Source organism: Coloeus monedula (assembly GCF_965178545.1).
Source record: "Coloeus monedula genome assembly, chromosome: 17".
NCBI classification, from domain to species: Eukaryota; Metazoa; Chordata; class Aves; order Passeriformes; family Corvidae; genus Coloeus; species Coloeus monedula.
Window position 1 is genome coordinate 6,903,350 of NC_138797.1, and position 13,206 is coordinate 6,916,555.

Below are 13,206 nucleotides of genomic sequence, written 5' to 3' on the forward strand. Positions count from 1 at the left end.
TGTTTCCAACTGCAAAGTGCTATTTCTCCAACCTAAAAACTGTAATGGGGGGGATACAGCAGATGAGCTCTCAACAGAGGGTAAAATTGAGCAAGGGAACTGTCAGGCTTGGCTTGGAATGGTGCTGGAGGGAAAAAAGATTTTTTGGTTCTTGCAGTGAGCTGGGCCCCATCCAGCTTGCACTGGCACTGGCCACATGGGATGGGGAGTGGGCACCCTCAGCTGGAGGGCATGGGGATGGGGAGCAGGGACATATCATAAAGTCACCTTGGTGGCCTTGGTGCCGTTTAAGACGTGGCATTATTGGAGAATGGGATGAACTCTAGGCTCACACAGGACAGGCTGTGCAGACCTGTCCGGGGTCTCTAGGACAATGACTTTTAAAGCAAAAGGAATGGGATGGACTCAGTGACCAGGATTTCAGTGGAGCAGGCACAGAATTGTCAGTAAGGAAATCGGTGTTGAGCTGGGAAAGATGGAGTCTAAAAAAATTGTAGGGAGAAGTAAAGAGCAGACAATTGGCTAGGATTAGGGGTGGTGACAGGCGGGAGGTCCTGTGACAGGGCAGGGCTGGGGTCGGTCGCGTTAATGCTTCGGTAATGACCCAGACAGGAGGAGTGTGGCGCCCACGGGGGGCAGCTGGGGCCGTAACCTCCCGAGAGGAGCTCAGCGGGGCTTGGCTTCGGGATCTGGCAAAAACAAGGCTGAGGGGGGTATGAGTGACGCTCAGTCAGACTGGGATGGGCGAGTGCCCTTTGCATCCCGCAGGGTACTAGCCATGACCGTGCTGGGCTGGGAGGAGGAGTGTGTTTTTCTGGAACGGCCTCCCGGGCAGAGATTGCTTCTCCTCTGATGTCTCTTGATTAGCTCATGCTGTGGCTGCCCAGGGGGGCGGCCGGCCAGTGCCCGGCCCCGACAGCCGGGGTCCCGCCTGCCGTCGCCCGCTCCCGGATGCCCAAACGGGCGGTGCGGGGACGCGCCTGCGGGGACAGGGTCTCTGGGGACCTCAGGCTGCTTTGGACTGGGATCGGCAAGGTCGCACCCAGGCCAAACGGGTCCCAAAGGCTTCAGGACAGCGCGTTTCCAAAACAGAGTGGGGAGGCTGGGCAGGATGACACGGTTCTGCTCATGTACCAGGAGGGAGAACAGGAGACTGAGGCACTTAACCCTTACAAAAGGGTCCTTTGAGTAGGACCGAGGTGCTGGCAGCAAGCAGGAGAGCCAGGCTGTGGGCACAGCCCATGTGGGGGGCACAGGGGGCCTTCTTGGTGGCACCAGCTGCCTGTGGGCACTGTGCTGGGGTGGTGGGAGCAGCTGGAGCCTGGGTGAGAACCCAAGCACCTGGCTCTCAGTGGGACACAACTTCTCATTCTCCTCCACGAGGATCATCCAGGTGTTTCTCTTCAGGTTTATTAATGTTAATGGAGTTAGTCCTGTGTAAATGAGCACACACAAACCCAGGGCCCATTGCTGGGGCTCAGCCAGGGCTGCAGCAGCAGCACGGGGGACGGTAAAACCATCCAGTGGAGCAGGGAGCACGGTCAGTGGCAGGAACATCTCACAGGTCTGCACTCCCCTGGGATGCTTCAGGCACAGCTTCTGATGTGGGAACCCTCCCTACTGCCTGAGACAAGGCACTGGTAGGGATAAAGGCACTTTATGGGAGAATTGCTACACATCTGGTAGATTGTGAATGAATCCTGTGAGCTGGTGATGGAATTACTGCTGATCCACAGCAGGGAGAGCACTAAGGACAGGGAACCAAAGATTCTAGGCCTGAGGGTGGGGTAAGAAGTTCCAGCATCCCACCTCTGATCATGCGAAGTCTCATCCGGTTGGTGATTGAGACTTAAACAGCTGGACAGAAACAGCCCCAACTGGAGGAACTGGTTACTTGGCATTTCCTTTAGCTGAACTTTGAGTGTGGTGGTTCTCCAGGTAAATGATCTGGTGGGCCTTTTCGGAGGGGCAGGGTGGTCTGGGACTCTGAAGATCCCTAGGCAAAGCCAGGCTTGCTGCTGGGGCTTCTTCTGTGGAGTTCTGTGAGTCTGAGTCTTCAGAGGAGAAACTGCTCTGGCTGGAAACCTGGAAGTACTGGGCAGCTTCTGGCCGTGGCCCTGCTGGTGCACCAGGTGTGCTGGGATCTGAGGCAGCCCCATGGGGCACAGCCGTAGGACACAGTGGGTCAGCACCTGGAAAGCGTGTCCAGGGAGGCAGGGTAAAGGGACGCCTCCGAGGCGGCTGGCTGCACTCCTGGGTGAGGTGTCCTGCTGCTCCCAGGCTGGCTTTGCTCTTGGGTTTGGGATGGGGGGTGTCAGCAGAGATGTGGTGGTGAGAGGCGCAGGCACCCTGAGGCTTCAGCTGGCAGTGGGGCTGCAGGGAACCCTGCTCCACACCCAGCGTGGAGCCAGGAGAGATGCTGGGCTGGGACTGTCCTGGCCCCTCAGTGCTGGTCTCTGGCTGCTCTGCCAACGCTTTGCCCCCCAACACCACTGGCTCGGGGCTGGGGGCTGCTCTGCACGTTGGGTCTTCCGTGTGAGGGGCTGCAGACCCTGGGCTGGGGGGGCTGGAGGAGTCTCCCTGCCCATCAACTTGTGCTCCCCAGGCTTCCTGCAGCTCTGCCAGCATCTCCTCCAGGATCTGCCGGGTCTCCTGGTACCTGTGCCGTGCCTCTGTCCAGGCTGCCAACCCTTGGCTGCTCTGCATCCTGCGCACCTGAGCCTTCATCTCCTGCAGCTTCTCCAGGGCGAACTCCACCGAGAGCTTTTGGAAGGATCTCTGCAGGCACCGCAGTGCCTGGCCCTCCCCGCGCTGCGCCCGGACTGAGCACTGCCGGCAGTCCAGCTTCAGCCCCGCCACCTACAAAAGAGGTAAGAGCGGCTGGTTTCATGGCCACCAGCAGCACCATGTCCTGCAGGGGAAGATCCCCTTCACTCACCTTGTTGGAGAACCGGGCGAGCTCCTGCAGCAGCTCCCGTTCTGCCTGCCGCCGCTCCAGCTGCTTGGAGAAGCTCATCAGCTTTGTCTGGAAAAGGGCTGCAGCCACTTGGAAGGCATCTGTCTCGGGGAATGCCGTGTCTCGGACCTCAGCCGCCTCCTGGCACAGGGTCAGGCCATGTTGGTACCGAGCCTGCAGGGACGACAGGAAGGAACAGGCTCCACGCTTGGGAATGGTGTGGAGCTGGGATATGTGCACAGGGTGACGCGCTGCAAGCAGCACTCGGCATCACCATCACAGATGGATGGGAAACACTTCCGGGCAAGTGAGAAGAAATGAAGGGATGGGATTTTCCAAATCTCTGCTCTGTCCTGGCTTTGTTCAAAATGCACCAAATGCACCTCCTGTCCCGAGTGGGGTCACTGTGCCTCACCCTCCCTGTGGTGTGCGTGACTAAAGGGCCTACACATCCAGGGGAACAGGAAGATCCTCATCACAATGTTATTCCTGCCCAGGCTTTGCAGGAAAAAGGAGCTGCATCGATGGAGTGCAGCAGGGGTTGGGGACAGTAGTCCCAGCCCAGCACACATCAAGGAACAGCGCAGCCACCCCCTTACTGGAACAGGACTGCCCAGAGTCCCCACAATGCTGAGCTTGACAACAGCAGCTTGACAACTGCAGTGTGACTCAACAGCTCGGGGACACCCAGTTCTGCCCAGAAGCCTCTTTCCAAAGCCAGGGGATCTCTGTTACAGAAAAGTCCCTCTAGACGTACTGTGGCCTGGGCGAGGAACTCCTTGAAGTGCTCAGTGGAGCCCTGGCAGCTGTCGGGACTCCACTCCTCGGTGCCCATCTCCTGCAGCCGTGCCGCTGCCTCCCCATCCAGCCATGACCCCATCTGTGAGAGAGCGGAACAGGGATCAGGCAGGACTGGCCATGGCAGCAGCACCTCCCCTTCCTGCCCCGGCCAGGCATCCCAGCCCAGGCTCAGTCACACACAGTCGCCCGTCATGAAAATCAAAGCTCAGGCAATCCTGTCATTCTCCAGGCTTCCGTCATCATCAAAAACATAGGAAATGTGACCAAAACACTTAACCATGGAACACCACAGAGGGCAACTTCAACTTGCAGCACCCCAGGGACACCCAGCTCACCTTGCCAAACTCGGTCTCAAGCTCCCGGACCTTGCGGAGGAACTCCAGGCGCTCCAGGCAGCTGTTGGACTGGGACACAAGGTCGTGAAGTTCTTCCTCCAGCTGACTGTACAGCCCCTCAGCCAACTCCATACCAGCCCTGGGGGTTGGGAGGAGAGGGACCATCAGTGCCAGCTGCTGCCAGGTGAGCTCACTGATGCACAAGGTGGAGGGGAGCAGGTCTCTTGGTTGGGTCCTGACTCTGACCCTGCAGGCACTTGGATTTCTCCCCATCCCATGGAACAAAGGGATGGCAGGAACCACGGGATGGGAAAGCCTCACCCCACCGAGAGAAGGGAGGAGGAGGGAGCAGTGAATCAGTGCTGCCTGCATGCATGGACTACGGAGCAGCGTGGCATGGCTGGACCAGTGTGGCATCACCAGAGGGGTGCAGCATTACCGGCCGAGAGCGACATCACCGGGTGAGTACGGAATGGCCCGATTACAGCACGGCTGGGTGAGTGTGCCACGGCTGGCTGAGTAACTCCGGATTACGGCATCACTGGATGCGTATGGCACGTCCAGGTGGGGGTAACATCACTGGCTGACTACAGCATGGCCAGAGGAGTACAGCATGGCCGGATTATGGCACCACTGGATGAGTGTGGCGTGGCCAGACAAACGCGACATCACCGGACGAGCACGGCATGGCTGGATGAGCACAGCACAGCTGGCCGAGCGCGGCACGGCCGGGACTTGGCCCCATCTAGTGGCTTTTCCCGAGCCCAGCCCAAGGCATTGCTGCCGGCATTGCAGAGCAGTGACAGATCTGGCCTGGCCTGGGGCAGGAGACCCTCCCAGGGATCTGGCACCACTAAGGCTGAGGGGACTCTTGCAATGGGCTGTCCCAGACGTGCTCCATGCTTCCAGAGCAGGAGAGAGCATGGCAACATGAGCTTGGGCTCATGGGGACTGGGCTGTCCATGGGGAGGTGGCTCTGTCAGCCAGCAGAAGCGGGGGGGCGTCCCTGGCACTGGCACCCCTTGACCAGTGGAACTGCCCCGTCCTACCTGACGTGGTCGGAGGCGCAGAGGCGGGCGGCCTCCCTGCGCAGCCTGGCCAGCACGAACCCGCCCTCACGCTGCACCCGCACCAGCTGAGGGTCACTCAGCACCTTCTGCATCAGCTCCTGGTGCCTCCTGATGCCCGTGGCCGCATCCTGTGGCAGGAGGGAGGGTTGGTTGTCTTACCTGGCGCCTCACCTCAGCAGCAGCCAGTCTGGGAGTGGTTATGCCAAGTTTTGGGCAACTGGAGTGAAATGTTGCTGTGGCTTCACTGCAGATGGGCACTTTGGGAATGTCCCCAACCTGTGGTGCTGCCACTCATTACCTGTGTCCCTGCCAGTGCATCGGTGTTCCGCAGCTCCTGGATGCAGCACTGCAGCAGCTCCGATGCCCGCCTGAGGCCGGCTGTGAAGGGATGCAGCTTCTGTGGGGGACACACACGGCGGGTCAGCAGGGGCAGCCTGCCCATGAGGAGAAGGAGGAGGAGGAGCAGTGCCGGGACAGAGCAGAGAATACTGTGAGGTGCTGGGTTAAAGCTGATGAGGAAGGGAGCGCGGTGGTGGATGGGCAGCTGCAGGCAGGAGCAGGTAGGAAGGAGCTTGACCCTCCTGTGCTCTCCTTTTCATTCCCTTCTCCCAGGCCTTCTTGTCACTTTTCCAGGGATGTGTGTGGGACATGTAAGATGCAGTGGGGACAGAGGGACACAGGGGAGGTGAGGCAATGACTCTTGGCGTGGTAACAGACACCTGGAAGAATGGAACCCACTCGCCGTGGCAGTAGGGGAAGGCACCGTCCAGCTCTGGGGGCAGCTGGGAGCTGTCGACGTGGCGGCCCAGAGCCTTCAGCGATGTCAGGGTCTCCACCTGCAGGGCACAGGGCTTGTAAGGCTGCCTGGAGCAGGGAATAATCCCCTACTGCCCCAACCCAGGGGACAGGGACAGGCTCACCTGCACCCCGGACAGCCTCTCACGGTGAGAGACCAGCTCCTTCTCGGCCAGGAGCAGCATGCTGTGGATGCAGCCTGGAGAGACACTCTGTGGGAGGCAGGGGAGAATCACCGGGGCAAACCCCACACACAGCCCTCAGGTCACCCATGGCAGTGCCGGGGTTTCCTGGGTTGGCTGAAGCTGGAGCGCCAGCACACCTTTGCCCTGCAAGGCTCCAAGGGACCCCCAAAGGGTGGCAGCACTCCCTCCCAGACAGGAACACCCCTGGCATGTCTGTGGCACAGGCACACAGAGCCTGGCGTACCTGGACGGAGCGGAGGGCCGAGAACAGGACGGGAGCCGGCGGCTGCTTCCTGGCATCCACCACAACCGTCAGCCCAACGTCCTTTGCCTCTCGCCTCTCGCCATTCTTCACTTCTTGCCTGGTGAGGCAAAACACAGCAGGAGTGGGGGGTCCTTCCCTAGGGCAGGACCCTCTCAAAGCCCCCTCCCACATTCTGCACCCCCAGGCAGGCAGGAACCCACAGCCACAGGTGGTGCCTCATCCCTGTGGGATGCCTCTGCCAAGGGCTCAGAGCATGTGCCTCTGGCAGGGGCATGGTCCAGGGTCCTCGGGGATGTGCCCAAACCAGAGTGTGTGGGATGCTGGACACCCATCCTGATTTAGCCTGGGAGCTGCCTGGGAGCCCTGAGCCAGGAAGCAGCAGGGGTTCCCTGGCTGGTCCTGCTGGCCCTTACCTGGGGAGGGAGCAGAGGTAGAGGATGAGCCTCGTCAGCTCCGCAGCTGAGCACCACGCAGCCCGCCAGGCGCTGCCACTGGTGGTCACCAGGAGCAGGGCCCTGCCCAGCTTGTCCGAGCTCCCTGTGGGGAAAAGGTGAGTGATCCCTGTGGCAGCAACCTGCCACACCTGAGCACCCCACAATAGGCTGGGGTACCCATCGGTTCTGCCTCAGCTCAGGGCCCGCCAAGGTGCAGCCCCTCGGGCCCTTCCAGAGGGGGAGAGCCAGCCCGGGGGGGCTCTCGAGATGAATGCCTGGAATTCCAGAGCTGCTGGGGATGGTTTTCCTGAGAAAAAGATGGGTTTTGTTACTGCTTTTTGGTTCTTGGGAAAAAGAAGGAGCCAAATGTTTAGTATTTGGCAGCTAAAGCTGAACAGCTTCACTGGAGAGGAATGGTGTGGGAGGGCTTGGGGCGGCTGGGACTGGGGCAGCTGCTCTGCACAGGCTGCCTGCATTTATGTTTTTAACGTTTTTGCCCAGCTGAAAGGAAATTTTCTGCTTGGAGTATTTCTGGCCTCCAGCAAAGCCCTGAAAACTTCCTCTAGAACACCCTCTCCAGCAGCCTGTGTTTCCATCGAGAGACCTCTCCCGCCCATGCCCCGGGCTCGTGGTGCCAGCAGTACCTGGCAGGCAGATGATGCCTGAGCGCAGCAGCCCAGCGTGCAGGTCCTGCCAGGCTGGAGGCTCCTGCCCAGCAGTGCCAGTGCTGGGCACAGAGGGACCATTCTTGCAGCTGGCACTTTCCGGGCACTGTTCCTCCGTGGGAGCAGCAGTGGCTGCATTCGTACCTGTGCACGGGGATAGAGGAGAGAGAAGCTGGCGACACACAGCGAAGGAAAGGAATAGCGAAGCCCCAGCAGTGCCTGGTCAAGGCGCCGCAGCCCCACAGAACAGCACCTTTCCCTGCTGCCCTGGCTCTGCCCATCCTGGGAGAGTAGATGGCCGACATCTTCTTCCAGGCCCCCTCGTGCTGGCCAGTGACTCTTTCATCCCCGGGGGCTGCCCCTAGCCGTGTGCCCTTCAGGAAGGAGAACTTGTGGCTGGAACCTGGGGGGAGCTGGGGGCTGCCCCGCTGCACCAACCCCCCTTGCCCCGGCACCCCAGGAGCTGCTCGGCGGGACTGGCGGGTGAGGAGCTTGGGGCTGCCAGCCCCCTTCCTGTGCTGTGCGGGGGTCTCACGGGGGGTGGCAGGGGGCAGCTCAGGGCCGGGGCTGTCTGGCTCCTCCAGGATGGCTGCCATTAGCCCAGAGCCGAAGCTCACCGGGTTCTGCAGTGCAGCCATGTAGGAGTCACGTTGGCGGCACTTTGGGCCATGTGGCCCTGGCTCCTGGCTCAGCTTCCTCCCCAGGCACGGGCTGCAGGGACTCTCCTCTGAGCTCAGTGCTCCCCCACAGGGCCAGGCATCTGCTTCTGTTCCCCCATTCCATGGGAGCTTCACCTCAGCCCCAGCCTTTATTCTCCCTGGAAGGCAGGGGGGCAACAGGGATCTGGTCAGGAGGTCCATGTCCTCCTGGGATTGCTCCAGCAGGTCTACATACTCCCCCTCCAGGTTCTGGCTGATGATTTCACTGAGGCTGGGCACAGCCAGTGGGGCCAGCTTCTTCCGCAGCCCTGCCTGCTCCACCTTGATCAGTCCTGGGTATCGTCCCTGGCTTGACGTCCGAGAGGTGGCCTTGGAGCCTGGGATGGTGCCCACAATGTTGCTGTAGGGCGTGGGGACATTGGCTGTGCCATGGGGCACAGGTGTGCCAGGTGCTGCCAGCTCAGGTGCAGTCTCAGGAGCAGGTTCATGCCAGGCATCTGCAGGCACACTGTCAGCTCCAGCCCTGGGCTTGTCAGTAAACTCGGGCGTAGCAATCCGGCTCCACGGCAGTGGGGTGACACCGTTCTCGGTGGCCACCAGGCAGGTGTGCAGGGGAGCTCCGGCCCAGCTGCTGTTCACCTCCTCCAGCCATGCGCTGGTGAAGAGCAGTGCGTGGGTGGCCTCGGGGACTGGTGTCTCCTCCACCGAGCGCAAGTCCAGGGAGAGGTGCTTGACGGTGACACGCGCCGTGTGCTCCTCGCAGGGCTCTGCTTGCAGGTAGAAGTCCCCAGGGCGCAGCAGGAGGGGGTTGAGCGGCGCGAGGTGCAAAACCACCTTCTCATGCAGACACAAGGGCCAGCCTTCATGGAGAAAGATGCGGTTAAAGTAGGGAGCCTGGGAGGGAGGAAGAACACAGCGCATGAGAGAGCCCTGCCAGCTCTGTGCCTCCCAGCCACCCCCACCCTGCGCTCTTGCTGCCCTGCTCTGTGCTTCCCGTGATGAGGATGAAAGAGCCTGGTGACCCAATGCATGTCCCTGAGCCAAGCCCCTGCAGCAGAGCTCTGCAAGCCCACCCTGAGCCATGGCTATTCCCATGGTGTGGAGTCTACCCATGTGCTTACAGAGGGAAAACCCCTGCTTAAGCCTCTCCAGGATCAAGACAAGAGGACTCCAGAGTCCCCCTGCCCTTCTTGCAGAGACCACATGTGCTGGACCAGTCCCAGGGAGCTGGGTGGGCTATGGTCCCCTCTGCAGGGAGTGGATGGCACAAGGAGTGGACGTGCAGGGAGGGACCCCACAGGTCAGTGTGCCCATGCAGGCAGGACTCCTTAGGGCAAAACCCCCATGTCCAGGAGTGGCTCATGGGGGCACCATGGTGGGGCACAGGGGCTTACACAGGCCGCCTGCCGCAGGCGCTCGAAGAGCCGCTTGGCTGGAATGAGGAACTGGAGCAGGCAGCAGAGCCCATCCCCCTGGTAGCTGGTCTCCAGCAGCCGAAACACCTGGCCCAGGACGGTGGGAGCAGTGGCTTCGAAGGGGGGGTAGAGAGCCTGGAGAGCGCTTTGCACCGCCGCATCCAGCGACCCGGCATCCTGCGGGAGGAAAGTGTCGCTGGTGGGAGAGTGGCCCCGCAGCGGGGACACCATTCCCCCTGACCCGGTGCCTCTGCCCACCATCCCACGCTGCACTGTGCCACTGTCAGGGCCCTGGGACACCCACACTGGCAATGCTGCTGAGCTCAGGGGCTCCAAACCCTCCTGCGCTGGAAACGGAGGGAACCGGGAGTGGAGCAGAGCAAGCACGACGCAGGCGGGGCGTGCGGCACGGCGGGTCCGGTTCCCAGCGCCGGGCTGTGGTTAAGGAGCCTGGGATAAGCCCCGAGGCAGCAGCCGCCTTGCTCGGCCGCCAGCCATGTGGAGGCGGAGGAGCCGCAGCAGCCGAGGGGTTAAGCGGAGTCAGACCAGACAGATTGTGGGGCTGTGCCGGGCTCCGCGGCTCGCTGCAGGAATGCAGCAGATGGGAGGAAGGACAAACATCTGAAGATGGATAGGGTGTTTTGGTCCAGACTCATTGCTGAATTCGCCAAACTCAAAATTATTCCTGCATTTTCTGGGAAGCGTTCTTCCGCGTTGCATCCCCCCGCACTGCCCCAGAGCGGGGCGAGGACACTGGGTCTGTGCTACGTGTGAACCAGCAGTTCCCAGTTGACTCCCTCAGTGCTGCAGGAGCTGTAGGCTGTGTGGCACGGCTGGTACATGGAGGGAAGCCATCCCACGGCTCCTGTGATGCCCAGGCTGCGCTCCAGGCAGCGCAGGGATGACTCTGGCACAGCTGTCAAGGGGAACCCATTGGTGAGTGGGGAAGAGGAGCATCCTCCAGGCACCTGCTCCCATAAGAGCACCCAGGAAGTCTGGTGGGATTAGCTCAAGGTGAGCATTAGTTTCAGGCAGCTAATCCCTGATCCAGGAGCCCATACAGAGACAAAGGGGCCACGGTTAATGCAGCTTAATTAGTTTTAATGCGCTTTAGCTAAAGCACTTTGCTGTCATGCTCTGGTTAATTCTTCAGGACTTTTTTTCCATGTCTCAGCACAGGAATCTCCTGCCCTTGCACCTGACAGGAGAAGCCACAGAGCTAGGCAGAGGAGGAGGCAAGCCAGTCCCTTCTCAGGGCCCTGATCTGCCAATGTGTTTCCTGTCCAGGCTTTCTGTCCTTGGACCTTTCTCCTCAAGCTTTGTCTTACTGTGCGTAGTAGAATGTACTAGACAAGTAGACAAGTAGAATGGACTGGAGACCTTACTGTGGAAAATCCCTGCTGAAGGGCAAAGCCCAGCACCCCACTCCATGTTGCTCCAGTGGGGCCCTGGTGCAGCTACCACCTCCATGCCCAGCACTGCCAAGCTCTATCTCCCCATCCCAACACTGAGGTGAGGAGCCCCAACGGCACAGGAGGATCCATCCAGCTCCGAACACTGCCACACGAGATGAGCCGGAACTGCCTGACCTGCCTTCAACAGTCTTTTAAATCCTTCCAGGGATGGAGACTCCACCATTGCCTGGGCAGCCTGTGCCAGGACTTGACAACCATTTCAGTGAAGAAATTTTTCTCTAGTATCCAGTCTAACCCTCCCCTGGCACCACTTGAGGCTGTTTCCTCTCCACCTATCACCCAGGACTTCATCCAGCAGCAGGGACTGCGTGTGCCAGTATCAGGAGAGAACCAGGGACCGATGGAGGCACCAGACACAGCCTGGGTTGTGCTGGGGAATATTTTGGCCTGGAATGACTGACTAAAAATGTTTTCATGGAGTGTCACAAAGCACTTCATCACTGAGGGAGGCTTTTGGGGTAACCATGGTGCAGTGGCTCTGAGTTTGTAGGCGAAGCCACATCCGGGCCGGCCAGGAGCCCGTAGGAATCCAAAAGCAGCCAGTTATCCCAGTCCCTCCACCCACTGCGAGGGAGCGAAGCCGGAACAAAGGCATTAGGGAGCATAAGGAGATTTACATTTGCAAAGCTATTTCCATTTTAATAAGCCAAAGTGCTGTTAAATAGAGATTGATATTTCTCCCCAAATACCCATATTTTTAAAGTGGTTTACACCAACAAGACGGGCTGGGGTTTGGGGTTTTGGTGTGGTGAAGTTGTTTAACCCATGCTCAAAGCCACAGGGTGACTCAGCTTCAGCTCCTTTCTCCCCCCCTGCTCAGGAAGGAGCGAGTTTTGAGCCTGGGACAAGTCCTGAATACCAATTCCTCTGCCTCTCCGGCAGCTCTTGCTGTCACCAGCTTTGGCAGGACACGATGCAAGCGCTCAGCCCGGCCCGGAGCGGGAGGCCGCGCTCAGCACAGAGCCCGGGGCAACGGCACGTGCCGGCTGCGGTGACGAATGATCCCATCGGTCTGCCGAGCATCCCCCTGTGCCGGCACGGCCCACACGGCAGCTCCCGCTCGCTGCACCCATCCCCCTGACAAACTCTGCAGGGAAGTTTAAGCGTCGCAGGATGCAGCCCCGCACACACCTGCCCAAGCGGCCACGGCCACGTCCTCCTCCACACCTGATCTCCATCCTTGCACTGACCTTCACCTTCACACCTACCTCCACCTCCACGCTGACCTACCTCCACCTTCACACCCACCTCCACCTTCCATCTGCCTCTGCCTTCCCACCCAGCTGTGCCCTCACACGCACACCCACCTCTGCCTTTGCACCTCCTTCCACCTTCGCTCCCGACCTCCCTCTGCTGTCGCTCCCGCTGCCCACCCCGTGCCCACCCGGTGCCCGCGGGACTGGCAGCCACGGGGAGGGGCAGCGGCAGGGAGAGGGATGCCCCAAGGAATTACCATGTTTCCCAGGAAGTGGCAGAGGGGCCGGGGGGCCGCGGCACAGACCGTCCCGTCCCTCCTCCTCCTCCGGCCCCCGGCCGGTCCCCGCTCCGCCGGCGGCTCTTCCCGGCGCCGGCGCCTCCGGAGCCGCGGGCGGGGGCGGGCAGCCCCGGGCCCCCGGCCCCCTCCGCCCGCCGCGCCTCTTCTGAGGGGAAAAAAAAAAAAAGAAGAAAAAACAAAAAGAAAGAAAAGAAAGAAAAGGCGAAGAAAGCGGGAGCGGGGCGGGGCGGGGGAAGGGGCTGGCGGGGGTGGCCCGGAGAGAGCCGGGGGGGGCGGGGGCGGGGGGCCGCTTTCCTGTGCCCGCCGGCGGGAGCCCTCTGGGGGCAGTCGCCCTGTGTGTCCCCGAGGGCGGGGGGGCGGCTCCCGGCGGGATGGGATGGGATCGGAGCGGAGCGGAGCGGAGGGAGAAAGAAACCCCGAGGGGGTGGCAGGAGGCGGCTGTACCGGGGGTCCTCCTGCAGCGCCTCCCGTCCCCTGGCCCCCGAGCAGCTCCAGGCGGAAGGTCCTGGAATACAGCGGGAACACGCAGAGCTGCATGTGCGTGTGTGTGTAATGTGTGCAGATGTGCTCATACATGCATTTTGTGGGGAGTGCCCCTCTTTTCCAATCTACCCTGCGTCAGCGTGATCCCCCGGGACTGGTCTGTGTCCTGGATG

The 13,206-nt window shown here is 60.9% G+C and overlaps 1 protein-coding gene across 2 annotated transcripts; it reads right to left on the reverse strand.

Moving 5' to 3' along the window:
• Positions 1 to 47: 47 nt before the first annotated feature.
• On the reverse strand, positions 48 to 12,966 carry KIAA1755. 2 transcript variants are annotated; one of them, XM_082292639.1, is made up of 15 exons: positions 12,509 to 12,966; positions 9,560 to 9,757; positions 8,124 to 9,059; positions 7,760 to 7,880; positions 7,486 to 7,650; positions 6,821 to 6,944; positions 6,387 to 6,504; positions 6,083 to 6,169; positions 5,882 to 5,998; positions 5,461 to 5,559; positions 5,142 to 5,290; positions 4,093 to 4,231; positions 3,714 to 3,836; positions 2,939 to 3,130; positions 48 to 2,859 (listed from the first exon to the last, which is right to left on the reverse strand). In XM_082292639.1, the coding sequence occupies exons 1-15, from the start codon at positions 12,509 to 12,511 to the stop codon at positions 1,891 to 1,893; spliced, it is 3,540 nt and encodes a 1,179-aa protein (XP_082148765.1). In that variant the 5' UTR covers positions 12,512 to 12,966; the 3' UTR covers positions 48 to 1,890. The 2 variants fall into 2 exon arrangements, with proteins under 2 accessions (XP_082148765.1, XP_082148764.1); XM_082292638.1 differs by having other exon boundaries at positions 7,760 to 9,059.
• Positions 12,967 to 13,206: the final 240 nt, after the last annotated feature.

Excerpts from the sequence above, each read along its gene's own strand:
- KIAA1755 (XM_082292638.1), bottom strand. Across the intron at positions 7,651-7,759 it reads AGCCAGGGCAGCAGGGAAAG|GTACGAATGCAGCCACTGCT; the intron begins GTGCTGTTCTGT and ends CCCCGTGCACAG. Across the intron at positions 6,505-6,820 it reads TACCTCTGCTCCCTCCCCAG|GCAAGAAGTGAAGAATGGCG; the intron begins GTAAGGGCCAGC and ends TTGCCTCACCAG.